This window comes from Psammomys obesus, unplaced genomic scaffold (assembly GCF_907164565.1).
Source record: "Psammomys obesus unplaced genomic scaffold, mPsaObe1.curated_primary_1811, whole genome shotgun sequence".
NCBI lineage: Eukaryota > Metazoa > Chordata > Mammalia > Rodentia > Muridae > Psammomys > Psammomys obesus.
The window spans coordinates 2,006,883-2,033,771 of record NW_026592636.1 but is presented as its reverse complement, the minus strand read 5'-3'; the positions used below and the strand labels follow the sequence as shown (position 1 = coordinate 2,033,771).

At 46.3% G+C, this 26,889-nt stretch overlaps 1 protein-coding gene across 10 annotated transcripts in view; it reads left to right on the top strand.

Annotated features, from left to right (window-relative positions):
• The window catches only part of Ppfia1 (PTPRF interacting protein alpha 1), a 77,637-nt gene extending 51,963 nt beyond the window's left edge, over nucleotides 1-25,674 (top strand). For 2 of the 10 annotated variants that reach the window (XM_055614670.1, XM_055614668.1), the window contains 14 exons: nucleotides 539-690; nucleotides 1,607-1,779; nucleotides 2,076-2,169; nucleotides 7,835-7,916; nucleotides 8,006-8,206; nucleotides 10,275-10,337; nucleotides 10,802-10,828; nucleotides 14,371-14,549; nucleotides 14,636-14,733; nucleotides 19,216-19,391; nucleotides 19,873-19,941; nucleotides 21,311-21,476; nucleotides 23,294-23,364; nucleotides 24,449-25,674. In XM_055614670.1, the coding sequence (XP_055470645.1) occupies nucleotides 539-690; nucleotides 1,607-1,779; nucleotides 2,076-2,169; nucleotides 7,835-7,916; nucleotides 8,006-8,206; nucleotides 10,275-10,337; nucleotides 10,802-10,828; nucleotides 14,371-14,549; nucleotides 14,636-14,733; nucleotides 19,216-19,391; nucleotides 19,873-19,941; nucleotides 21,311-21,476; nucleotides 23,294-23,352 (1,539 nt within the window). In that variant the 3' untranslated portion in view covers nucleotides 23,353-23,364; nucleotides 24,449-25,674. The remainder of the gene's footprint in view (nucleotides 1-538; nucleotides 691-1,606; nucleotides 1,780-2,075; nucleotides 2,170-7,834; nucleotides 7,917-8,005; nucleotides 8,207-10,274; nucleotides 10,338-10,801; nucleotides 10,829-14,370; nucleotides 14,550-14,635; nucleotides 14,734-19,215; nucleotides 19,392-19,872; nucleotides 19,942-21,310; nucleotides 21,477-23,293; nucleotides 23,365-24,448) is intronic. The other 8 variants (XM_055614676.1, XM_055614675.1, XM_055614669.1 and 5 more) reach the window with 7 other exon arrangements.
• Nucleotides 25,675-26,889: the final 1,215 nt, after the last annotated feature.

Sequence of the window (26,889 nt, the reverse complement as noted above, 5' to 3'; positions counted from 1 at the left end):
TGCAGACAAGAAGGTGCTGGCCACTTGCTGGGGAAGACTCTTGTTTCCCCAGTGCACCCACGGAGTGGCCTGAGGAAGCCTGTTAGAGCTCCTGGTCAGTGAAAGCTGGTTGCCCTGTTGTTTCGGTTAGGATGCAATTGATAGTGTGAATCAGGTCTTGGCTGCCTTGTTGGGTGTTAGCCTTTAATAACGTTGGCCTCTGATGTGCCTAGACTTCAGGGTGGAGTTGCTAGTGTTCTGTGCCTGCCTGCTTCATACTTTTCCCAGGGAGATGGGCTGTGAATTACATTGCTTTGTGGTTTTGGTTCCCTTCTGGATAGCAGTCCTCAAGATGGTATGAGCCAAAATTAAAATGTAGACTTTCGCCCAGGCACCCCAGTACTGGGGAGGCTAAGGTAGTGTTCTCACAAGGTCCCATCTCAGAACAAAACTACGAAAAAAAAAAAAAGTCTTCTTGTATTAGCAGAAAGTGGCTAATAGATCTTTAAGTTGGAGTTTAGTATGTTGTTCACTGTTCTTGCCCTTATCTTGCCCTTAGTTGCCAGCTTCCAGAGAAGAGGTACGAGACGACAAGACGACGATAAAATGTGAAACCTCCCCCCCCTCCTCCCCGAGGCCCCTGCACTTAGACAGGCTGCACAAGGGCGCGCTGCACACGGTCAGCCATGAGGACATCAGGGACCTGAGGAAGTAAGAAGTGGTGCTGAGAACAGCAGCCCCATGCGGAGCCGTGTTTGTCTGGGATTTTAGAATATTAATCATAACTTGGAAAAAACATAGATTTTAAAGAGTTTCAGGTTATTCAGTTGAAGTTTCTGCCATTGCCTCAGGTAGTTCCCAGCAGAAGGTCCTGCTGGGCAACATTGCAAAGAATGATGCAACAGGACCTCACAGCCTTGTTCATATTCACGTGCCTGTGTGGTTCTGGATGGTACTGCTCTACTGACAGCCCGGCGTCTTGTATTCTCTTGTCTTCTTGGGTCTCCAAGTTGCTGGGCAGTCTATGTTTTCCCCACTTCTTTATTAATGCTTCTTGTCAGAAAAATAGGAGCCTGTTTGGTTGCTGTGATGACAGTCATTGCATGGCCATTTGCAGAGTTTCTATGCTGTCCTGAGCAGGAGAGGGCATATGAATGGCAGCTCTCACCTAGGTCTGCAGGTATAAGCATCATTCTTGACCAGCAGTTAATTTCTCTCATCCCCATGGACATCTCCTTTCTGCTGCTCCCTCACTTGCTGTTTGGAGGTGAGACCTCCTCTTAAGAGGAATGTCAAGTCCTAGAGAAGCTGGGCTTTCAAAACCAACCTTCCTTCTCAGCATCTTTGGCAGTCTGTGTCACAACACAGCATACTATGAGAGACTTGATGCATCTTAGGAACTCTGAGGAGTAGATATTAAAATGTAGTGTCTGGTTGGGTATTGTGACTCATGGCTAAAAGCCTAGTGTTTTCAAGGCTGAGACAGGGTTGTTAGGAATTCCAGGCTAGCCTAGGCTAGAGTGAAAGCCTGTCTCAGAAACAACCCAGGAGAGTACTGTAGTGCCTAGGCATCGACTCCTGTGTTGTGACACAGCTCCTGGTAAAAGTCCACTTTCTTTTCTTGAAGCTCCACAGGTTCCCAGGATGGTCCTGTGAGCAACCCTAGCAGCAGTAATAGTAGCCAAGACTCCCTCCACAAAGCCCCAAAGAAGAAGGGCATCAAGTCCTCCATTGGTCGCTTGTTTGGGAAGAAGGAAAAGGGCCGGCCTGGGCCTCTGGGCAAGGAGTCACCAGGGCAAGGTTGGTAGGTTTGCAGTAAGCATCTTAACAAGGGTGTGGGGTGATTATGGGTGCCTGCTGTGTCTGCCCATCTCCCACATACCTTCTCTAGGGAACGTGGGCCCTCGAAGGGGGAGCAGATATGACCCAGAGAACAATGCCTAACAGTTCAGATATGCCAGGTGTGTTGTTTTAATCAGTTTGCTGGGCTGTTTGGTCAGAAATAGCTCTTTGTATAAGCTTAACACTGCCTCTGGACCTGAATTTTGCTTAGCCATGTTGACTCACTTTAGTCTGGGGCCTCTGCTTCCTTGTAGCTGGTGTTACAGAGACAGAAAATTCATCTCAAGATGCCTTGGGACTCAGCAAACTGGGAGGACAAGCTGAGAAAAACCGTAAACTTCAGAAAAAGTAAGCTTTTCATTGTATCTCCCTACTGGGCAGTCTTCATGGTGAATGGTGATTAGGTTTCAGCTGGTTCCAAGTTCTATACACAGCTGTGTGTATGAATAGCCTTCTGAAAAAGTAACTCCATGCTGAGGGGAGGCAGGGTAGAGACAGGAAGCTCTTGCCTGCCATGAAGGAGCTTGCTGGCCAGCCAATCTAACCAAAAGGGGCAAGCTCCAAGTTCAGTGAGAGATCTTTCTCAGAAAGTTGTGTGGGGAACGGTAGAGGGAGGTGCTGATATTGAGGTCTGGCCCCTGCATGTATCTGGAGCAATCCCACATACACGAACACATACACATGCGTACTACCCCCACCAACACACATGTACACACGCATGAACACACGTTCACGCACACATGTACACATACATATATACACACACTTTTTGGTTTTGTTTTTTGAGACAGGGTTTTCCTGTGTAGCCTTGGCTATCTTGGACTTGATTTATAGATCAGGCTGGCCTCTAACTCACAGAGATCCTCCTCCCTCTGACTCCCCGAGTGCTGGGATTAAAGGTGTGTGCCACCACATCTGGCTAACTACAACCTTTTTTTAACCCACAATTCCTGGAGGAGGGAGTATTTATAACACATAGGAGATGTTTGCCTGCATTCCAGCCACCCTGTGAAGTGTCTTGATGAGGTGGCATGCTCCAGAACCCAACTTTGGAGTCTGAATCCTGCCCTGCTCCGTTCAGCTCTGTGGCTCTGGTAGATGTAGCCCCCTGTGCCTATTTTCTTCACCTGTAAGATGAGAGTCACAGCAGCTCACCTTCGATGGCTTTTCTGAATATTAAATGGGACGGCGGGTATCTTGAAGAGTGGTAACTGTGCTGCTGGGGTATGGCTCAGCTGGTAGAGTGCTCGTCTACCAGCTGAGCACAAAGCCATGGTCCCTCACCAGCACTATGTAAATTGAATATGTAAAACCCCAGAGGTAGAGTCAGGAGCATTAGAAATTCAAGGTCATCTTCTGCTGCACATTGAGTTCAAGGCCAGCCTGAGACACAGGACCAGTCTTGAATAAATACCTCTGAGTCCTGCAAGTAGTCCTAAATAACAGCACAGTGACTGTTTGGGTCCATGTGAATGGCCCCCTGTGATTTTTCCTGGTAGATTGTCTTCTTTTATCACAGACAGACTTAAGAGTTTGTAAGCTGGTGTTGGAGAGATGGCTCAGAGTTTAAGAGCACTGGCTGCTCTTCCAGAGGTCCTGAGTTCAATTCCTAGCAACTACATAGTGCCTCACAACTATCTATAGTGAGATCTGGTGCCCTCTTCTGGCCTGCTGGCTCACATGCAGGCAGAACACTGTATAAATAATGAATAAATAAACCTTAAAAAATAATTTGTAAGCTATTAAATTTCAGTTCTACACTAAGTCTTGAAAGACTAGAGGTATGGGTCAGGATGAAACAAGTGCATAGCATGAGAGGCCCTGGGTTGCAAAGAGAAAAAACAAAAAAAATCTGTGCTGAAGATACATAGTACTGTTTGGAACAACTTTCACTCCAGGGGCATTGAGTGGTGGTGTGGGGGTGGTGTGGGGGTAGGGTTCCTCTGCAAAGAATGACTGTCTGGAACCCTGCTTCAGTGAGGGAAGCAGGCAGCTAGGATGAGGCAGTGCATAAAAAAACAGACAGAGGGTGTAGACCAGAAGTAAGAGATGAACTTAGAAGGGAAGTAGACCTTGAGCCAGGATGGACTGGGTGGTTCTGCAGAGGGTCCTGAGTGTGCTAGAGACAGTGCACCACACCTAGAGTGGTACCGCCGTTGCTGTTGGGGCTGCTAGTCATGAGTTTTGCCTCATGTGTCACCTAATAACTGGTCAGTGCCCCAGGTGAGAACCAGGCCCTACTAGCAGTGCTGGGGACTCCCAGACCTTCAGGACTGTGCAGGTAGAAATTCATAGAAACCTCTTAACATCCAAATTCATAGAAACCTCTTAACCTCCAATTTGGAATATTGCTGTCTTTGAACTGAGTGAAAATGTTTTGAGATACCATGGGAGTTGCCTTTTGGCTATATGAAAGTTGGTATTAAAGCGTAGCCTCTTGGGGCCTGTAGAGATGGCTCAGCGGTTAAAAGCACTGCTCTTCCAGAGGACCTCAGTTCAATTCCTAGCACCCACATGGCAGCTCACAACTCTGTAACCCTAAGATGTGGCACTCTCACACAGACATACATGCAGACATACAATGCACATAAAATAAAAATAAATAAATTATTTAAAAAACAAAAAACATAGCCTCTTGCCTCCTGAAACTGCACTAGGACAATTCTAATATCCCCAGATTCCACTGATGTGTTCCATTTCACATCACACACTATAATGAAACCAGAAGGCCTGGTCTGACAACTGTACCACCAGATTCTTTTCTCTGCAGAATTTTTGTATTCCATGTGAGAGAAAACGGTCTAAATTTCCCTAGTGTTTCAGTTTATCTGTGACCCTGAATGTGAGCGTTGGGTGTGGAAAGGTAGACTTGTGATTTGACTAAGCATGTGTAATGTGTGTTATGAGTGTATGTGTGTGATGACTCAAACTCATCTCTCAGGAATGCTTCCTGTGGCCAGCCCCTGACTTGAGGATATCTTCTGCCTGCTGAGTGGACCAGGCAGGCGAGGTCTGGCAAGAGCCTGGCAAAGTTTCTTGGTAACTGCCTTCATGCTTAGGGGAACTGCTGAGGAAGTTTAGGACAGTACCCTTCCTCCCTTCCCCAGCAACAATGGTGCCCATAGCCACAAGCTTCAGGCCACTGCCAGGGGTTGTGGTGTGCTCACAGGAGGGAAACTGGACTTCGTGGAGACCCATGCTATGGGCTGCTCCTAAAGACACCAGGCTTACCCTCAATGCTGAGCATCTGATAGGGTCCCGACAAAAAGGTAGCCTCTGACCTTTCAACAGTGATGTCATTGTTGTCCCTAGGACTCCTAGCTCACTTGATGTAGACACTTGCTGTGACTGATATCAGGGAAGAAAGGCTCCTTGGGCCAAAATGGGACAGCGCTGGCATATTGAAAATAAAAGTACAGTTGGGTGTGGTGGAGAGCTGCCATGCTTGCTTGTACCATGGAGTAGGCGAGCAAAACTCCATCTGACTGTGGCTTGTTCTTTATACAGGGGCCATTCCTCATAGAATTGACTGCATTTCTAAAACTCCCAATTTCCCACCTCCGGCATGAAGGCCAGAGTTCTGTGAATGCTTGGCCAGCAGTGTGCTGTGGAGCCACACCCCTTAGTCCTCCAGTTCTGCTTATAAAGGCAATGCTTCTGCTGCATGAGTTTGTGTCAGAGCAGCCATTTTACAGTTGGGAGCTTAGTGTGATGGCTCATGCCCACAATCCTAGTGCAGTCCTTTCAGAGACAGGAGGATTACAGATTTTCACTACTGATGTGTCACATAGCCCAGGAAGAGAAGGCATAGCAGAATCTCCACTGCCCTGGTTCCATGTCTAGGATTATGGACTTGAGGCTGGAAGCAGCATCTGTGGCCCCAGGTCAGCAGTCTGACACTCTTGGGTCTCAGACCTGAGGTATAGACAGCTATGTAGGTGTTTTCGAAGAAATGTCCTTAGGGTGGGAAGATGGCTCAATCTATGAAGTGCCTGCCATGTAAGCATGAGGACTTGAGTCTTGATCTCTAGCACTCATGTGAAATCTGGGTATGGTGGTCTTCAACCTAGTGCTGGGAACTCAGAGACAGGTGGATGGACCCAGTCTTAGCTACTTACGGATTCTTTTGCCTACCCTTATCCCTCACCCCAGTTTTACCCCCTACTACTAGATAGGAGAGAAAGATAGAGGGGAGAGAAAGAGATCCCTGAGCCTAATTTCTTCTTGTTTCTTCTTTGAGTACAACTACTAACAAACTGCACCCAACCCCTCTGAACAATCACCAATACCAACTATCAGGGCTTTAGCATTTTATATACCAGAATTCCCAGAATTCCAAATGTCACACAATCACAGAAACTATGTGCCGCTTGCAAAACCATGCTCTGCTAGAGCCCAAGGCAAATCATAGTCACCTGCTGCAAAGCAGCCCCATATCCCGACACTTGGGATTAAAACAAAAGCACATTATAATATTGTTGTGTTTTTAATTTTTATTTATTTATTTGCATTGGTGTTTTGCCTGCGTGTATGTTAGTGTGAGGGAGTTAGATCCCCTGGAACTGGAGTTGCAGACAGTTGTGGACCACCATCTGGGTCCTGGGAATTGAACCCAAGTGTTTTGGAAGAGCAGCTAGTCTTCTTAACTGCTGAGCCATCTTTCTAACCCCCTGTGTATAAACAAACCAAAACTTCAGAATTTTCCAACTTGTCAGATGGGTCCCTGGAGCTCAGTGACCAGTCCATCTAGCCAATCAGCTTCAGGTTTAGTAAGAAACCTGTCTCAAAAAGTAAGGTGGAGAGCTACTGAGGAAGACATCTGAAGTTTACTTACTGGCTCTATGTATACACACACACATACACACACATACACTCACCCTCACCATGCACACACATACATACACCATACTCACTCACACATGTACACTTGGTGTCCTGAAGACACTGGCTCGTTCCCTGTAGCCAGAGCTGGTGTCCACCCAACAGACCCACACCAGCGCACTTATCTGTCTCTTCTAGTTTGAGTAGCTCTGTCCCTCAGTTCAGAAGTGCTATTTTGATTCTACCTGAGACACAAAATAATGCCAGTGCCCTGGGGACTTGCCCCTAACCAGGAGGCAGTGACAGAAAGCAACCATTGACTGTAGGAGCCTAGGGTGACTGAAGAAGGCAGGTTCAAAGTTATCTGTGACATTATGACTGGAGGGAAAGGCGTAATTGTTGGCAGTTATTATGGAGCCAGGATTTGAGGGTTTGTTTTTCGTTTTGCAGAATTGGATCTTACACAACAATATTTGTCTTTAGAAATAAAAGGTTCTTGAATTTCTGGTTGCTACATGTGCACACAAGAAAAAAATGTAACTTACAGGAAAGAACCTGGGGGGGGGGGGCGTAGAATCCATACCTCGTGTGTGCCGGGATGCAGTTTACCCACTGCCCTGTCTCCCCAGGGCTTTGAACCATTCTTTTTCGTTTTTGTTGTTTTGGTTTTTTTTTTCAAGAGAGGATCTCACTATGTAGCTCAGACTGTTTTGGAACTCACTATTGTAGACCAGGCTGGCCTCAAACTCATAGAGCTCTGCCCACGTTTTCCTCCTGAGTCCTGAGATTAAAGGCTTGTGCCACTACCTTCAATTTCTTTTGCACCATGCTTGTTGTATGTTTAAGGACACTCAGTACTAGGTATCCATCTGCCAACCTGGATGTGCTCTTTGGACAGTGTGAAAGGGTGTGGTGCCTGGGTTTCATCCTTATGCCATATGAACTTATGTATGAAGACTACTGGGACTACTGGTGTCATTCAAGCTGGTGGTCATTCTCTCAGAGGATGTAGATAGAGGCGATTAAGGGCTCAGCCAGCTCCTCATGCAGGTGATCTGTAGTAAACATAAGCTAGTGTGTTGTGAGTGATGCCAGCAGCTTGAAACTGAAGGAAAGTGAGCACCTGTTTTACTTTGGAAACCTCTCAAAGATGCCTACTTCAGTGGTTCTTTTGAATGTTTCTCCCTCATAGGCATGAGCTGCTGGAGGAGGCTCGCAGGCAAGGCTTGCCTTTCGCGCAGTGGGACGGGCCCACGGTGGTGGTGTGGCTGGAGGTGAGTCCTCTTCACATGCTGCATTAGAGGAACTCACCAAGGTCTCTCACACTTGCTTGATGTTCTGGCCTTTTTGTTCCTGTGTCTAGCTCTGGGTTGGGATGCCTGCCTGGTATGTGGCTGCTTGCCGAGCAAATGTCAAGAGTGGTGCCATTATGTCAGCCCTGTCAGACACGGAGATCCAGCGGGAGATTGGCATCAGCAACCCTCTGCACAGGCTGAAACTTCGACTGGCCATCCAGGAGATAATGTCACTGACTAGCCCTTCTGCCCCACCCACATCCAGGACGGTAAGTCCCCAGTCCCATGCTCTTCTGCTCTTGGGAGGGAGGACTGCCTCCTAGAAGGCTATAAACTACTCAGTGTGCTCTCTTGGGTCTTTGAAGCCCCCAGCAGGTCTCATTTAAAACTTGCTGCAGATGCCTTAGAACTATTGCATGCTTATCTGAATTGGATGATCCAAGAATAGCAAGCATTTTAGGCTAAGGTATAGCTCTGTGTCGGGCACTTGCCTGGCATGTGAAGGTCCTGGGTTCATCCCCCGGCATTGAACAAAGGTTTTCATGAAAGCTTTCCTGAAGTTGAGCGTGAGGCCCACTGTGATCTCAGCTTCATGGGAGTCTGAGGATCAGAATTTTGAGTCCAACAGGAACAACATATTGAGACCTCACTCAGGTTAAAAATGAAAACTTGTCTAGAAAAACCTCAAGAAGAAAAGGGTTTAAAGGTGGAAATTGACTCTCATGAACCTCACATGCCTTTATTGTACTGATTGTCCTGAGGGTTTCTGGGCAGGAATGTACACTCTATACTCACGCTTCTGCCTTTTGCCTTTCATGTCTCATGACCCCTGACCGTACAGAGCTGGTATTTGCATTCACACACGAATGGGTGACTTGCTGAGCAGGTCACACAGTCCAGTGCCTGTGACTTCTTCACAGTGCAACTGTAGGGATCCAGGGTCTCTGACTCACTAGGAGTGGCTGCTGGCCTGGGCCTATGGCTGCTCTTTCACAGAGGTAGGATTGTGGCCTCTTTGTCTGCAGCACTGCCTCTAGGTAGGGTGCTCTCTCTCTGCCATATGTGGTGGCACAGTGTGCTGGGAAGTAAAACAAGGGAAGAGGAGATAGACTTCTGCTGCTGGATTAAAATTCATGGTGTCCAGCCCCTTTCCTCCTCAGTCTGTGAACTCTGCCCTGGCATGGGCTTGGTGGCAGCATGAGAGGAGTGCGTAGTTTGCATTTTCTGTGGAGTACTCGATCTGCAGAGCACCTTGATCAGAGCGGGTAAGGAAAGCTGCCACCACCCTGATCACTAGAGGATTCACTCTTACTTCTCAATGGACAGTGGTTTTTTTTTTTTTTTTTTGTTTGTTTTGTTTTCCTCTGTAAAAACCAAAGGGGAAAGCTAGAGATGGCCATACTCCTGACTTAGCTTGAGTGTCTCTTGAGAAACTCCTGGAGTACCTTTGAGACACACTTTTCTACAACAGCCTAAGGCCTGACCCAGGGCTCAAACTTAAAGTGTTCAGGTTTTTCTGTTCTCTGTGGGATGAACCCTGGACTTCTGTCTTCAACTATGACTCAGAGCTCTCATCCAGAGAATGGCATTTGTCACCACGGTCCTCTCTGTTCCTTGGTAGTTTCATGTAAGAAAGGGATATTCATTGTTGCCCCTCAGAAAGTTTTCCTCAACTCTACTCTTTTGGGTAGCTCCCACCATCTCAGCTTGGAAGCGTTCCCTCCACACTATCTGGCATAGGCATAGATTCCTCCCTTGAGCTTACAGCAACAAGCGTGTGGATTTTGGTCCCCTATTTGGCACTAGCAGAGATGCAGCAGGGACACATTGTGGTTAATTTTGGCCTGTCTGGGCTGCTCACCTCGTGAACCTGCCAACTGGAAAAGGACCCTCCTCCTGCTGTTGAAATGTGGCTGTTTGTGGCAGGGGTTCTTTCTGGAAGTGCTGGGGATCAAACTCAGGGCCTTGTACCAGGTAGGCAGTTCTGCCACTGAGCTCTACCTCCAGTCCAGTGAGACTGCTGGAAGATAGTGAGTGTGGAGTTCTGAGAGGACCAACATTTCTAGAAGTCTAAAACGGGCTTTCTTTTCTTTATTTAAATACCTCAGGGGTGGACACAGCAGCCCAGCTCTGGAAGCTGTGAGCTCTTCTCTGTTGACCAGTTGCTGGCAGGGTGTAGCTGCCAGCAGGAAGGCTGGGCTGCTGTGGCTTTTTGTCATTTTCTGTGAAGAGTGGCCTTTTCTTCAGGCTCCTGTGCCTGAAGTTTATGTGTGTGCCCTCTCCTCTTTGTCATGCTTCCCTGGCCCCGGGATATGGCTGGTGCACTGGGTACCTTAGACCACAGGAAATGTCTGGTTGACACATGAAGAGATGGAAACCCTCACAGCCACACCGCAAACGGTTAGTCACCGCAGCCTGCGTTCATAGGGCACATGCTGTGTCAGACCAGCTTGGGTTTTGGCCTTTCTGTTGGGAATGAAAGTGTTAATGTTCAGTTGTTTCAGAGACATGTCCACTTAGGTTACCAACTCAGGGTACAAACTCGAGCTTGTTTTAGTTGTCCCACCCAAGGCTCTATAAGTTGCAGACATACTCATTTAGATAGACTTGATTCGCCCTGGGGAGGGAGCTCAGTTTAGCACCCTACTGTGATAGTGGATCCCAGCTTCTCCCTCTTACTGATATACTGCCATGGAAAGGGTGTGTTTCTGCATGAGAACCCCAGGCCACTGGTGCTGCAGATTGCATGCTGCTGTGACCCCAGCATGCTCATGTATCCAGCTGTCCCTGTTTGCCTGCTTGCCTTTCCAAATTTACAAACACTAACAGTTTGTTCTTTTGCATTCCTAACCATGTAACATCAGGAAGACGAGGAGGGAAGCTGGGCTCAGGTTGGCGTCTTTCTCTACCTACCTTCACTGTGTGGCACAGAAAGGGTCTGGGGTGGGAAAGTGTGTGACTTGTCTTGGATGTTCTTAGCGTCCCAATCTGCTCTGTGATTAATGATTTGAAAGACTGAGACAAGCCCACAGCAGGCTTGGCAACGTCTCATGGACAACTTTGAACATTCTCACAGGAGCCCTGGTGGTGGCTCTTCATAAGCACAGCTTCTATTAATGTGGGGTCCCTCACACAGGGGTCTACACCTTTTAAGAGTGCACATAATTCCCTGCTGGAGTGACTTTAGTTTCAAGGTCTCCTGGTAGAAAATTGTGAAATGATTTGCAAATCTGAAAAGCATGATGCCTTTTCCTGTGTCTTTGTGTTGGTGTTTTACTGAGTGCTGTCCTAATGCTGTGCAGATTTAAAGAGCTCACTCAAGGAATTCTTAAAGGTGAGGTTTCTTCCTGCCTAATGGATGTTTGCATTTTCTTGAAGTTTTTATTACTTTTATTTATATGTGTTTGTCTATATGTCTGTGTGCACATGCCACCATGAGATCGGTGAACAACTTGGAGTCAACAGTTCTTTTGCCCCAATGTGGGTTCCAGGAACTGTTTTTTCAGGCTTAGTGGCAAATGCCTTTAATACCTGAGCCTTCTTACTGTGTTTGCATTCTCAGGCCCCAGTTCTTCAGCACCCAAGAAACACTTAGTGCTTTGCCATCTTTGCATTTGGGCAGCTCAGTGAATGACAGTTGTTCCTTCCCTGGATTTTAGCAGTGTTCATTGTTGAGGCTGCACTGTGGACTTAGACAAGTAATATTCTTAGTTTTCGTAGCCACAAGGCAGCTACCTTCCTCTGCATCAAAGTGTGGCTCTGCCTTTCCCCGTCAATCAGCTCACTCACTATTCAGTCTGGCTAGCAATTCCTTCCAGAATGGGCAGTCAGTGTGGTCATTCAGGTGATTTCTGATTATTGCCGTGCACCTCAAACCTCCAAGCAGAGTGATCCTAGTTCTTTGTGGAAACAGCTGCCTGTGTGAGTCTGTGAAGTGTGAGCAGCACACTTTGCAGTGGAGTGTGAAAGAGGAGGCTTGTGTTACTCCCTAACAACCCTCTTCCCACCTGAGCTGTCAGGGCACAGGTGTCAGCCTGCCCTCCCACAGACAGTCAGCCTGTGGACACTGCAGAGCCACCAGCAAGTGGTATGGCCTTGGCCCTTTCTTTTTTGCAGCCCGAGTTTCACTGAGCTCAACTCCACCAGGCCATCTGGCTCTGTTGTACTCCCTTTCCTAGGTTGTCTCAGCATTCTGGGAGAAGAGGAAGGCTCTCTGGACTGAGCCCTCACTATAGGTGCCACTACAGACAAGTGATTGGCATGCATGGGTAACACTCAGAAATGGGACAGTGCCACCTCATTTGGCCCTTTCTTTATAGGGCCCTTCAAAGAAGGCAGAGCCAGGCCAGAAAAATAGCTGAGGGGCCTTGTGCTGATGGACAGTAGGATCTCAGGACGACCCAGAGTGCTTAGGGACAGTAATAGAATGGCTCTTCTACTAGATCTTCAATGTCCTTGTTGGGTCTCACTCATTCTTTCTACCTTGGCTGGACCAGGTAAACAAGTAGGGGAGGGCTGTCTTCATTTCCCAGCATCTAGTCACTTGTTCTCCATACCTGCAGTGTGTTCATTTGCACAGGGCAGACCTGTTTAGTCAGCTTTGTATTACTTGAGGTTAAAGGTCATTAGAAATTATGTTTTTTGACCTGGGTTTCCCGTTGGTTCAGTCTGCTGGAAAGGATCCCCGTTCTTGTTGCACACTACAACCCGTGTCTTTGCTCCAGGGGCTGTTGTGCAGCTTCCTGTTTGTTCTGTCCTCTGAATGAAAGGACTTTCTTCCTTGCTTCTTGCCTTGTTCTGATGGCCCAGTGCTGGTAGTTAGTGAGGACACAACTGTACTTTTCTGTGGACAAACATTCGGTCCTTTCCCTTCTCAGGTGCTCTGTGCTGTGTGGAGGCCAATTCACTCCAGTCCTAGAATGCTGAATGTTCCACAGTGAAGGGAGGTGTGTGTGTGTGAAACTTTCACGTGTTTCTGTGTCCTTTGTAGTATTATGTTTTTCCAGTTTTATGTTACGCAAAATGCCCCTGTTCTTTTTCCCAAATGTTGATCCAGACTATGTTCCCATGACACAAAGCCTTTTGATATAAGGTCTTATTTTAGTATATTGTTGGTTGACTTGCTGGCCTTACAGATTCTTGCATTGTTGTTTTGGAAGCATGTTAATTTACAAATATTTGGAGGATATTTGGATGTTTTAGCCACTGTTGTCTATTTCATTGAGACAAAGTCTTGCTGTGTTGCCCAGGTTAGCCTCTAACTTTAAACAACTATCCCATTTTGGCCCATTGAATAGGTGGAACTATAGATGTGTGATCCCATATTTGGCTCATTGCTGGGTTTTTGTTTGTTTGTTTCTCATCCCTTCTGCCTATCCTTAACAACTGGATCTTGCCCTGTAGCTCAGGCTGTCCACCAGCTATTGTAGCAGTCCTCATGTCTGCTCATAAGTACTAGAATTACAAATTTTGTTTCAGTTTTTTTTCTGAGGCAGAAAATACTGAGATTTAACTTGTAAGAATATTGAGAACTGGGGTGTCATTCCGTGGTAGATCTGTCCCTGAGGCCTGGTTCAGTCTCTGCACCACATGAAGCCAAGCACACTCTGAAGAAGGTTATGGGGCTGTGTATATGTCGTCCACTACTTGGGACACTAAGCAGGAGGATCAGTTTCGTCCGGAAAGTTGACAGTGCTGTGCTATCCTTCAGGATGATGGCCTCCCAGGACCACAGGGCCTGGTAGGGTGGAGTGTGAAGTTCTGTGTCTTGTCTGGGCACTATGGTAGTACCCTCTCAAGAAAAAGAAGGGAAGGGTTGTGGTGTCAGGTGGAGAATTCTGGAAAACATAAATGGGTCAAGTTGATTGATAACTGTTACTTCAGTCTGCACTATACTGAGTCTTTTCAAGGAAAAGCTGCTTTTTAGCAGCTCCCCCTTTCTGTTTTTGATTGAAAGGAGTGTTTACGTCTTGTTTATATATTTGTCTTTTTCTTCATTGAATTCTGTTACCTATTGGTTTGTCTCTTTTTTTTTTTTCTAATCAACTTTTGCTTTTTTTTTTAAATAAACACTTTATTTAGGAGAAAGTGTTAAAACCAAAGTCAAATTCTGCCAGAATTTTATTGAGTCATGTTGAACCCATCCTTCAAACTTGTTCATGAGTCGTGGTCATTCTTAATTGCTGTGTTAACTGCTGTTTCAGAAGGGGCTCTGCAGTTACCTGTGGTTTTCTTGTGGCTCATTAGATAGGTTAAGGCAGCAGTGAGCCCCAGACTTTTAATGACCCCGTTTCTATGAAGTCTAACTAATTTTTAAATGGTGGGGATGGGAAATCGATTCCTGAGGAGTACCCAAGACCAGTGTTGTTGTTAGTTTGGTCTTCAGAAAATGTGGATTCAATGCTCATAACTAATGTCCCTCACTTACTAAAAGCAGACACTAGCATATGGGGACATGAACCACGAGTGGATCGGCAACGAGTGGCTGCCCAGCCTGGGCCTGCCGCAGTACCGCAGCTACTTCATGGAGTGCCTTGTAGATGCCCGGATGCTGGACCACCTGACCAAGAAAGACCTGCGAGGGCAGCTGAAGATGGTCGACAGCTTCCACAGGTGAGTGGGCACTTGCCTTCTCTCTGCCCTGAGGCCTGCCCTGTTGCTAGCTCCACATAATCTCTTTTTTGTGTCTCTGTAAACAGAAACAGTTTCCAGTGTGGAATTATGTGCCTGAGAAGGTTGAATTATGACCGAAAAGAACTGGAAAGAAAAAGAGAAGAGAGTCAGAATGAGATAAGAGGTGAGCTCCCTGTTTATCTTGTAATCCAGTTTTTAATTGGATTATTTGATTTGTTGATGTTTTATATTTTGAGTTCTTTATATATTCTAGATATTAGCCCTCTGTCAGATATAGGATTAGTGAAGATCCTTTCCCAGTCTGTAGGCTGTTGTTTTGTTCTGATGACAGTGTCCTTTGCTTTACAGAAATTTTCAGTTTCATGAGGTTCCATTTATTGATTGTTGATCTTAGAGTTTGTGCTGTTCTATTCAGGAAGTTGTCTCCTGTGTCAATGAGTTCAAGGCTCTTCCTTACTTTTTCTTCTAACAGATTTAGTGTGTCTTTGATCAACTTGGACTTTAGTTTTGTGCAGGATGATAAATATGGCTCTGTTTGCATTTTTATACATGTAGACATCCAGTTAGACCAGCACTATTTGTTGAAGATGCTATCTTTTTTTTTTTTTTTTTTCACTGTATGGTTTTGGCTTTTTTATTAAAAAAAAAAAAAAAAAAATCAAGTATCCATAGGTGTGTGGGTTTATTTCTGGATGATCTACCATCCTGTTTCTATGTCAGTACCATGCAATTTTTATTACTATTTCTCTGTAGTACAGCTTGAGATCAGGCATGGAGATACCACCAGATTATTTCAATAGAGGAATATCGAAAGGCAGAGAAACACTTAAAGAAATGCTCAACGTCTTTAGTCATCAGGGAAATGTAAATCAAAATGAGATTTCACCTTACACCCACCAGAATGGCTAAGATCAAAAACTCAAGTGACAGCACATGTTGGAGATGATGTGGAGAAGGGGGAACCTTCCTCCATTGCTGGTGGGAATGTAAATTTATACAACCACCTTGGAAATCAATCTGGCGCTTTCTCAGAAAATTAGGAATAGCGCTACCTCAAGATCCAGCTATACCATTCCTAGGCATATATCCAAAATATGCTTAAGTATGCAACAAGGACATTTGCTCAACCGTGTTCGTAGCAGCTTTATTCCTAATAGCCAGAATCTGGAAACAACCCTGATGCCCTTCAGTTGAGGAATGAATACAGAAATTGTGGTACATTTACACAATGGAATACTACTCATCAATTAAAAACAAGGAACTCATGAAATTTGCAGGCAAATGGTGGGAACTAGAAAAGATCATCCTGGGTGAGGTATCCCAGAAACAGAAAGACACACATGCTATATACTCACTTATAAGTGGATATTAGACATACAGTATAAGGTAAACATACTAAAATTTGTACACCTAAAGAAGCTAACTAAGCAAGTAGGAGGACCCTGGGTAAGATGATCAATCCCCATTCAAAAAGGCAAACATAATGGACATCAGAAGAAGGAGAAAACAGGGAACAGTACAGGAGCCACCACAGAAGGTCTCTGAAAGACTACCCAATCGAAGGAGATGCTAAGACTCATAGCCAAACTTTGGGCAGAGGGCAGGGAATCTTATGAAAGAAGGGGGAGATGAAAGACCTGGAGCAGACAGGAGTTTCACAAGGAGAGCAACAGAACCAAAAAAAACTGGGCATAGGGGTCTTTTCTGAGACTGATACTCCAACCAAGGACCATGCATGGAGATAACCTAGAACCCATGCTCAGATGTAGCCCATGGCAGCTCAGTCTCCAAGTGGGCTCCTTAGTAAGGGGAACAAGGACTGTCTGTGACATGAACTTAGTGTCTGGCTCTTTGATCACCTCCTCCTGAGGGGGAAGCAGCCTTACCAGGCCACAGAGGAAGACAATGCAGCCAGTCCTGATGAGACCTGATAGACTAGGGTCAGATGGAAAGGGAGGAGAGGAGGACCTCCCCTATCAGTGGACTAGGGGAGGGGCAGGGGAGGAGAAGAGGGAGGGCAGGATTGGGAGAAGATGAGGGAGGGGGCTACAGCTGGGATACAAAGTGAAAGAGGTACGTTCCCTGCCTAGGCAGTCATCTGGCATCTGCTGCCAGCTCTCCAGTCTCAGTGGGGTGAAGCATCTTCCAAAAGTACCAGGAGGAATACTGGATGCCTTTAGGTTGGAGGCACTGGCCTGACATAAGGAGAATGAAAAGGAATGACTGAGAGCTTGCTTCGTACATGGTCTGTGGTCCTGGTGCTTTTCCTGCGATATTAGTGTTATCCTTTGGTTATGTGTCCTGTGTTGATACTTAGAAATCCAGAACAGAGTTGACTCTGCTGCATACTCACTGAGATAAATATGAAACGCAGGGCTGTGGGGTATTCAAGGATCTTGACCCTACAGGAAACACAGGAGTCCCCAAGGCTTCCCTCAGTCAGTCCTTGGAGGACAGCAGCATAGGTGAGGGAAAGGTGCAAATAAAGCAGTCCGGAGAGAACAGGCTGTCGGGTTGCTGCTCTGCCAGGGCCTTCTTCCCTGCTGCAGCCCCAGTGATGGAGACAGCTACTTGCTCAAAGAAAAAGTTTTAGAAGTCAGAAGTGGTTGAAGATTTTTAGCAGAGGTATTGAGCTGAGAGGGCACTAGATGTTGTCCTAGTCTCTGTCGCTTACGCTCATTTCTGCTCACCCCAGAAATGCTGTTTTTAATAAGAAAAACAAAACACAGGGAAAAAAAATAGACAGATAGTGGGGTTGCACGTCCATAAAGTCAGTACTCGGGAGGCAGAAGCAGACGGATCTTTGTGAGTTTGAGGCCAGAACTACAGAGTGAGTTCCAGAATGTCCAAGGCTATACAGAGAAACCCTGTCTCAAAACAAAAACAAACAAACAAAAACCAACCAAACAAACACAAAAAATACTAGAGGTAGATGTGTGTGAGAGGGCCTGGTGCATGTGAGCATGTGTGGACTGTGGAGTGGGATAGCTGAATGTAGAGCTGTTTCCTAGTGTCTCACATGTTAGAGGACCTATGCTTGAACTCTGGTATGTTAGAAAAAAAAGAAACAGAAACAAACCGCTGGAGATGGCATAGTTTGTTCAGTAGAGTTGCTGTGAATCCTGGGAATGGCCTCTTTTCCAGAACAACACCTGGGGGTAGAATATCGAATCTACTGCATTGTTTTCGGTGGCCCTCTGTCTTTCTACATATGATAGGAACTGTTTGGAAGTGATTGAGCATATTTTTAGACTGACTATTCTTAGGTCTCCATTAGTGCTAATGGAGTACTGTACCTGTCACAAGGTGCGGCCTCCAGACCCTCTCTCTGTTCTGAAGAATGTTTTTCAGTTTCTCTGTGGGTACTGGGCATGGTGACATATGTCTGTGACTTCCAGCACTCAGGAAGCTAAGACAGAAGGACCATGTAGTTCCAGGCCAACTGAGGCTCCAAAGTAAGACCCTGTCTTAAGAAAATAAAACGAGAAAAACATTGAAGATATTTGTATTATGTGCTGGCTAGTTTTATGTCAACTTGACATAATCTAGAGTCATGAGAAAGAAAATGTTCCGTAAGACTTGGCTGTAGGAAAAACTGTAGGGCATTTTCTTAATTAGGATTGGTGTGGGAGGGTCCAGCCCATTTTGGTAGTACTGGATTCTGTAAGAAAGCAGGCTCAGCAAACCATGGAGCAAGCCAGGACACAGCACTTCTGTATGGCCTTTGCATCAGCTCCTGCTTCCAGGTTCCTACCCTGCATGAATTCCTGCTCTCACTGCTTTTGATAATGAACTGTTAAATGGAACTGTGAATGAAATAAACTCTTTCCTCCCCAAGTTGCTTTTGGTCATGGTCATCACAGCAATAGTATCCCTAACTAAGACATCATGAAGTAAATTTAAAAAAAAAATAAGTTTAACCTCAGCAAAAGTTTGAATGCAAGCTACATTGACTATGGAGGACACACTTTAGAGAATTAAGGGCCATGGGCCGGACAGCTGGTGAGAACCTCCTCAGCTTTGCCCTGGTTTCCTAGGTCATTGCACTTTCCTTGTGGAGGGGGAGGTGGGGGTGCACAGCATCCCAGAAAACTGTCTTCCTGGATCACGCAGGCTGAGCAAGTGTCTGCTCTATGGAGGTGGCTCTGTCTCTTGACAGGAAGAATCTGCTTTGGTCCCTGGGTTTGTAGGCTGTTATTCCTATTCTGTGCCTAGAAGTGTAGTAAGTTCTGTCTATCTTCCCCTTTGGACCCCTGGGAGCAGTTCCGGTGGGTTCTTAGAGTGGCATGGGCAGGATTCCTAGGTGAGGACTATGGCATCTGTGAAACTGGCATCTGGGGGCTTGAGTCTGTTTCAGGAGCACAACTGTCCATGTGTGATGATCTACCATCCTGTTTCTTTGTCAGTACCATGCAATTTTTATTACTATTTCTCTGTAGTACAGCTTGAGATCAGGCATGGAGATACCACCAGATTATTTCAATAGAGGATTATCGAATGGCAGAGAAACACTTAAAGAAAGTGTTTACATGTCCAGGAGCACAAGGTCAGGATTTACACCAGGAACCTTTCTCCTTTGCTGCTGCAGGGTGTTGTGAGCAGAGCATTTCTGAGGCTACCACACACTTGCTTTATTCTCTTGCAGATGTGCTTGTTTGGAGCAATGACCGGGTGATTCGCTGGATCCTGTCGATCGGCCTTAAAGAATATGCCAACAATCTAATAGAGAGTGGTGTTCACGGTGCACTTCTGGCCTTGGACGAGACTTTCGATTTCAGCGCACTGGCACTATTGTTACAGATTCCAACACAGAATACACAGGTGACCCCAGAGCTTGTGGGCCTATGCCCTGCCGGTATTCCAGAAGTCCTGGTAACAGAGTTCAGGGAAAGCTTAACATTGGATAGTGAAGACTTTTTATAGCTTCACAGTGAGGGAATGTCCAGATCAACAGAGGCTTGGCTTTACACTCTCATCTGCTTTCTCTTTTAAGTGTACCACATGGAACTTTTTATTAATTTTGCTTCTGTGGTAGTTGCTTTATTTACTTCTCTTTGCTTCGTGGGCATATTTGAAACTCTGGAATTTCCATTCCCATGCAGAAATTCAAACTTTAGCTCATACTCCCAGCCATCTGCATAGCACTTCCTGTGGCCCCTCTCCCCTCAAGTCCACCCAAAGATAGATGTGATTTTTGGATGCCAACATGGGTCAGGATGTCCCTGGCAGTGGGATATGCCAATGTCCCTCTTAATAACTGATGAAAGCTTTGGTGCCTTTTTTTTTTTTTTTACTGTTTCAGGCTCGAGCTGTCTTGGAAAGAGAGTTCAACAACCTTTTGGCCACGGGGACTGATCGGAGGTTTGATGAGGTGAGTGCTCAGTCTGATGGTCTTGTTCTTTGGTTGGTTTGCTTGTTTTCTGATGTTATGGCTAGAAATCGACCATCAAACCCCAGCTCAGCCCACAGGGATGTTTTCATGTGTGTTGAGTTGGGCCCCTTTTCATCGTATTTAGAACCATATGAAAATGCTACTTAAGGAGTGTAGACATACATTCAGCTATATATGCACACAGATGCTAGTGTTGAGAGAGCTAAGTTCATTGACACATTCTACCACTGGGTGTGCCCAGCCCAGCAAAGAATGGGTTTTTTGTTTACATTTTTCGAGATAAGGTTTCTCTGTGTGGCTATACTGGAACTTGTTCTGTGGACCAGTCTGCCCCTGGAACTCAGAGATCCACCTGCCTATGCCTTCCAAGTGCTGGGATTTCAGGTGTGTGCCACCACTGTCCAGCAAGAATGATTTAGTAAAACTTTTTTTTCTACTTAGGGTTTGTTGTTGTTGTTGCTGTTGCTGTTTTGTTAAAATATCTTACTATGTAGCCCAAGCTGGCCTTGAACTTGACTTCCAGCATCCTGCCTTAGCGTTCCAAGTGCTGGGGTCACAAGTACCCCAGCATTCCTAGCTTAATGTTTTGTTGTTTGGTTGGTTGGTTTGTTCTTTTTTGGGGGTGTGTGGGAGTTCAAGACAGTGTTTTTCTGTTGTAGCCTTGGCTATCCTGGAACTCACTCTGTAGACCAGGCTGAACTTAAACTCAGAGACTGGCCTGCTTCTGCTCCTGAGTGCTGGGATTAAAGGCATGCACCACCACTAACCAGCCCTGTTGGTTTTTGATGTCCCACAAATGGTTTGTCAAGTCATAAAAGTGGATGAAGCCCAGAAACAGCATCTATATCTTGTACTCTGGAAAGAACTGGTCATTCTGCCCTAGCCGAGAGCCTCTATGCCTTGGGGAAAGATGTGTCTGAGAAGTATGTTTGTTCAAAACTATTATTTCTCCCCTCTTGAAAGGGGAGAAATATGTATGATATCACATGTAAGGATTGTTATCATTGGGCCTTACAAAATACTCTAGTTTGGCAAGGAGAACGGAAGCTCCCTCTGAAAATAAAGGTCTTACTGGCTGTGTCTCAGTCTGTGAGGTGGTTTCTGTATGACAAGTGAGATGTGAGAAGGGCCACAGCCCAGGACTGGCTCAGTTCTCTAGCTGTGGCCAGAGGAGTGTCTCCACAGCCCTTTCTGCTGTAGACATGGAGTAGGCAGGCAGTTGTGCTGTCATGGCAAAGGTTAGCTACACACAAGCCAAAGCCCTATCGTCCAACAGCATCTGAAGAACACAGGCCTGGCCAGGTGCTGCTTTTACTGCTAGTTGGCACTTTATCTCCTTTTTTGCCAGGACGATGACAAAAGCTTCAGGAGAGCACCCTCATGGAGGAAGAAGTTCAGACCAAAGGACATCCGTGGCCTAGCCTCTGGCTCTGCAGAGACATTGCCTGCCAACTTCCGGGTCACCTCCTCTATGTCATCTCCTTCGATGCAGCCAAAGAAGGTTCAGATGGACGGTATGTGGTGGGTCCTGCAAGCACCACGTGTGGTTAGTTTGGGTACTGGCTGCTCCTGGGGCATTGGAGTGCAGCTGCATGCTCAGGTGTATTTGTTGTTCAGCTAACCCTAACATTGTTTCGTAAGATTAACCAAAGTAACAGAAACTAAGGAAATCTCCATGATTGAGTCTTAACCTGTTTTCTATAAGGCTTAGTACTGTTTGTTCTTGGGACTGGATAGAGCCCTTGCTGTGAGGTTGTCCATGACAGGTGGGCAGCACAGGTGAGCAGCACAGGTGAGCTTGCTCTTTGTTGCAGTGCCAAAGCCCTGATCACAGAGCCTGCGCCTGAGACAGGGTGTTACTATAGCAGCCTGTCTTCAAATTCATAGTAAGCCTCCTGCCTCAGCTTTATGAATGCTGGAATTACAGGCATAAGCTACAATACCTGGCCCAAGCAAATTGTAAATGACGTAGTTTCCATCTCTTTCTGCTATTTGTTAGTTACATATGCCTCTGTTATAGGACAGGGAAGCTAGGCTAGAACCAGGTGGGCCCCAGCCAAAGATGGCAGGGCACAGCTGACACAGTGGACCTCAAGCTTCTAACAGGTGACAGAAGTCAGATGAAATTTGTTAGGACCTTGCTGCTATAAAGCACATGACCTTGAGTGGGCGTGTTCTTAAGCAACCCCTCTGGCTGTGCCATGTATTCCTGGCAGGCAGGCTCTTCCTCCTTGCTGATGTGAGTGATAGGTTAGCCATGCTCTTCTGGGATTCTTGCTGTCACTGCACAAACGGAGACAGACACATGGGCAAAGCGTCTCTAGGCTGGACTCCTGGAAAGCATATCAGGTAGAAAGCTCTGGCTATTTTGACCGTGGTTCAGTATTGTATTCACAGGTCCAGTCTGTCTACTTATAGCAACCTCTTAAGAGCCAGTGTGAGCCTGGTGTGCCAGCCTGGCTCAGGCTGAATGGACGCATACAGGCTTTCCTTGTTAGAAACCACACTTCAGTCAGGCACTAGTGCTCTAGAATGTGAGCTTAGAGAGAAAGCAGCCTGGAAAGAGGCGGAGGCGTCTAGAATGTGGAGGCTTTCTCGACTCTCATATGTGAGAAGGCATCTGCTGGCCACCAGCTGTGCTGAGGACTTCATTTGAGGGAGGAAAGCTGAGATGCAGTGCACATGGCAGGCATTCCTTTTTACCTAAGCCAGCTGTTCAGCGGCTCCAGGAGTGTGGCTATGGGACTTTAGCATCTTTCCTGTCCACAGGCCCACCCTATCTCTTAAGCCATGCTGGCTGTTTACTAGAGGACAACCAGCAGTCAGCAGCTTCCTCCTGTGGAAACTGACTCTTGGGCATTGGCTTCCTAGGAGAAACCACTGAAGTGGCCATCCTGGCCATCCTGCCCTTCACCTCTGCCCAATTTCATGGAGCCCTGTGCCTAAGGCATGTAGCCTCAGACCCTCCCACCTCTGGGTTCTTGGAGGTGTTAATATTCTTGCATAAGGCCTATGGTGCAGTTGTAGGAGAAGCAGGGCAGTCCCTTTCATAGTTGTCAAGTTGTCACTTATATACATGGACACCTGAAGTTGTGTTTGTGATGCTTGCCCATTGCTGTTTCTGAGTTAACTGCCAGTTAGCTCTCACAGGGAAGCCTCTCGGCCTCTGGGACCATGGTGTTCTTGCTTGGCTCCTTCCCCACAGCAGACTGTCCTCCCATCACTTGGGAAGTTCTGTCAGGTGTGGAATGTCTTTTTTGTCTCCTTGTGTGATGTTTAACACTAACTGCACGCTGTGTTTGCACGCTTCCTCCTGTGGATGTGGAGACAGGTAGTGTGTCCGGAGCACAGAGGCTGGACTCTGCCACAGTCAGGACTTACTCCTGCTAAAGCCTCCTGCTGGTGAGTAGAAAGCTGCTGCTCCCAGACATCCCCAGTACAGAGCAGGTGGGGCACTTTATGTCCACCTGGCTTTGTCAGCTTTGGACTGTGTGTGAGAGCCAATCTCAGTTATTTGGGAACTGAAAAAAAATACAGCTCTTGACACTTGGCGCCACACAAGTAGTGTGGTGACAGTGACTAAAGAAGTTGAAGACCTTGTTTCTGTGTGTGTGTGTGTGTGTGTGTGTGTGTGTGTGTGTGTGTGATGTGAGTGTATGAGTAGCTATGTATATGTGTGTGTGTGCAGATGCCAGCAGAGTCTAAAAGACGGAATCAGATCTCCTAGAACTAGAGTTATATGCAGTTGTTTGTTTCTGTTTGTTTTGTTTTGTTTCGATTTTTGGTTTCTGGAGACAGGGTTTCTCTGTGTAGCCTTGGCTGTCTTAGACTTACTTTGTAGACCAGGTTGGCCTTGAACTCACAGAGATCTGACTGCCTCTGCCTCCCTGAGTGTTGGGATTACAGGCATATACCACCACCCTGCTTATACCTGATTTTGAGCAGCCTGATGTGGGTGCTGGGATTAGAACTCAGGTCCTCTGCAGGAGCAGCCAGTGTTCTTACCTGCTGAGCTATCTCTCAAGCTCTGCAGGCTTTCTAAAGTACGACTCTATTGCCTTGCCCTAGGTGTCTGCTGATGTCATGGAGAGGGGCAGGGGTGAGAACAGTCCTCCACACTCCTCCACACTGGCGTGACTCAGCTGCTCAAGTGCAGTGCTCCATGCTTGGCACCTACTGTGCTGTTTAGTCATCAGGCTGATGGTGTGATACCATGGCCACAGCCTAGAGAGCTGTCGTTTAGCCATACAGCTGTTGGTGGGCTCTCCCTACGTCCAGGCCTCTCTCATCTCACTTAGCTCCTGAACCTCTCTTTTTCCTAGGAGTGTTATCGCACAGGAACCTGGGACTTTATTTTTTTATTATGTTTTTACTTAATTAACATTTGTAGACATATGCTTGGGGACTGGGTATAGGTGACAGGTGGCTGTGGGGTGGCCCTGTGTGGGCAGCTGTGCTAAGAGGATGTGTCTGTGTTTCCTTCCAGTTTACCCGCACTACTTCTACAGATGATGCTGCCATGGCAGAGATGGTGCAGAACTCTGGCAACACTCGCTATTTGGACCCAAGATATTTTATTACAGAGTTTTTAAACTAGTGAAAAAAAATCACAAATACCATAGAGAAAATATTTTAGAATTGACTGTTTCTTATATTTATGTAAACTTACACTTCCTCATTTATATACTTACTCTTTCATGTATATCCAGGCTATAAATATCCTTTTGAGTCAATTCATGTTCTTATACCTAATTTTAGTCAACTGAATGTACGTAATGCTTGTGTGTAAATCTGAGCAAATATAGGGCTTTTGTAAATTATGCATTTACTGTAATTATTCCTGTTTAATTTTTTAATAATGAACCCGACAGAGGAAAGGATTTTGCTACGTTTATAAAGTCATCATGATACAAGCCATGTGCGTTCTCTACCCAGCTCTCCAACAATCATTCTGAAAGAAGCAGACTTTATTTCCAGACGTTTTCTGTTCTATTTTAATGACTGACCTTAACTGTACTTTTTCTAGACAAAATCTCAGCTTCCATTAGGCTTGGGACTGGTGGTCAGGACTATGTGAATAGCCTTTACCCCTGGCCACATCCCTGGCCCTGCTCTGGACATGGGTGGACTGTCTTCAGAGGCTGAGCAGGGCGTTGAGCTGGGAGCAGCACAGCACTCTCCAGGGGCAGGGTGGCCCGTCACCTGCAGACTGAACAGCTGATGGAGCCTTGCAGCCACCTCTCCACTCTTCAAGGACCAATCATGGGGCAAGTGCTCATTTCCTGGCTGGGGCAGAACAGGTGAAAGCAAGAGACCTCAGCGGAGTGGGCAGCCTGCAACTCCAATAAAGGCCTTATTTGTGTAAACTGTCTTTTTACATTTATTTGTAAATGTGTTAAGAAAGGACCTAGCTGTACACTCATAGCTGTTTTGACAGCATACTGACTGACTGTGGTGAGTTAAGAAGCCACAGGGCTCAGGCAGTCATGTGCATATTTATTGTGTAGCTGATATGGGAGAGGCTTTTATATTTGCTTTCTGCTTTTAATTCATCTGGACAGTTATTTGTTTTGTTTTTCTGTTAATTGTTTGTGACCTTCCTGGTTATATAACAAAGTCTGTGCAGTCAACTTCTGAACTGTTTTTATCACAGTGTTATTTATTGCTTTTTTTTTTTTTTTTCAATAAAGTCCCCAGCATTTTCCACTGCCAGTTAAGAATTCGGTGAGCAAGCGTCGGCTGCCTTATGCCCTGCTGAAGGTGGAGAGTGGGAGATGGCACAGGGTTGGAATGTCCTGGTGAACCCCAGGACAGAGGTGGGACCTTCAGACAGTGAGGCAGGAGAGGGGATAGGGGAACACTAGTGAGGGAGCTAGTTCACAGTGGCCACACTAGACAGCCTCAGAACTATTCCCCATCAGTGCTAGGGCCACCCCCATCTGAGTCTTTCTTCTGAAAGTTGTGTCTCTTGAAGACTGACAGCTTTCCTGAGACATGTCTCCTTGGGTGTGGATTAGGGTCCTCCTGCTCCTCCCCAGCACAGCTATTCTTGTGGGCACTGCCTTCGGTTTACAATTTGCCTGCTGACCTGTGCCACAGGCCTGCAAAACCTTATTTGCTGGAGGTGACTGTAGAGGCCAGGGACATGGCTTAGTGGGTAAAGAGTTTGTCTTAAAAGCAAAAGAAACTGAATTTTGGTTCCCAGACCTCACGTAAAAAGATGAACATGTAAACTGTGTGTGTGTGTGTGTGTGTGTGTGTGATTGTGTATATGCATGCATACATGCGTGCAAGTTGCTTCAGTGTACTGCTCTTCCAGAGGACCTGGGTTAAATATCCAGCACCCGCATGGCAGCTCACAACTATTCAAGTCTAGTTCCAGGGTTTCTGATGCCTCTCTGGCACATAAAGTGGTATACAAAAATACATGCAGGCAAAGCATTCACACATTTAAAAGGTTCCTTGGTTCCTTGGTGATAGTAGTCAGTTGAGAATTATTGGTTGAATGAATTACGGTTTTTACAAGAACACTGCTACGTGCTGCTGTGCTCTGTGTCACCCATGCCATGGATGGGACTGCAAGCATCCCTACTCAAATTCTGATGGGGCCATCCTCATGACTCCTCCCATTCCTGAACTACCTCTTGAGCCACCCATAGTGAAGCATACCTGAATTCCAGGACTGGGGAAGCAGAGCAGAACTACAGCCTCAATGCCAGCCTTGGCTGCACAATAGAAACTATCTAAAAAAATTATGTAGAACTGAGGAGATGGTCAATGGGCAAAAGTAATGACCTAGCCAGATGTGGTAGTGTGTCTCTGTAATCCTGCTGCAGCTTGTTGGGACACAGGAGGATCCCTGGAATATCAGAGGCCAGTAACGTGGTGTATGCCACAGAGAACAGACCAGCAAAAGACCACACAAGT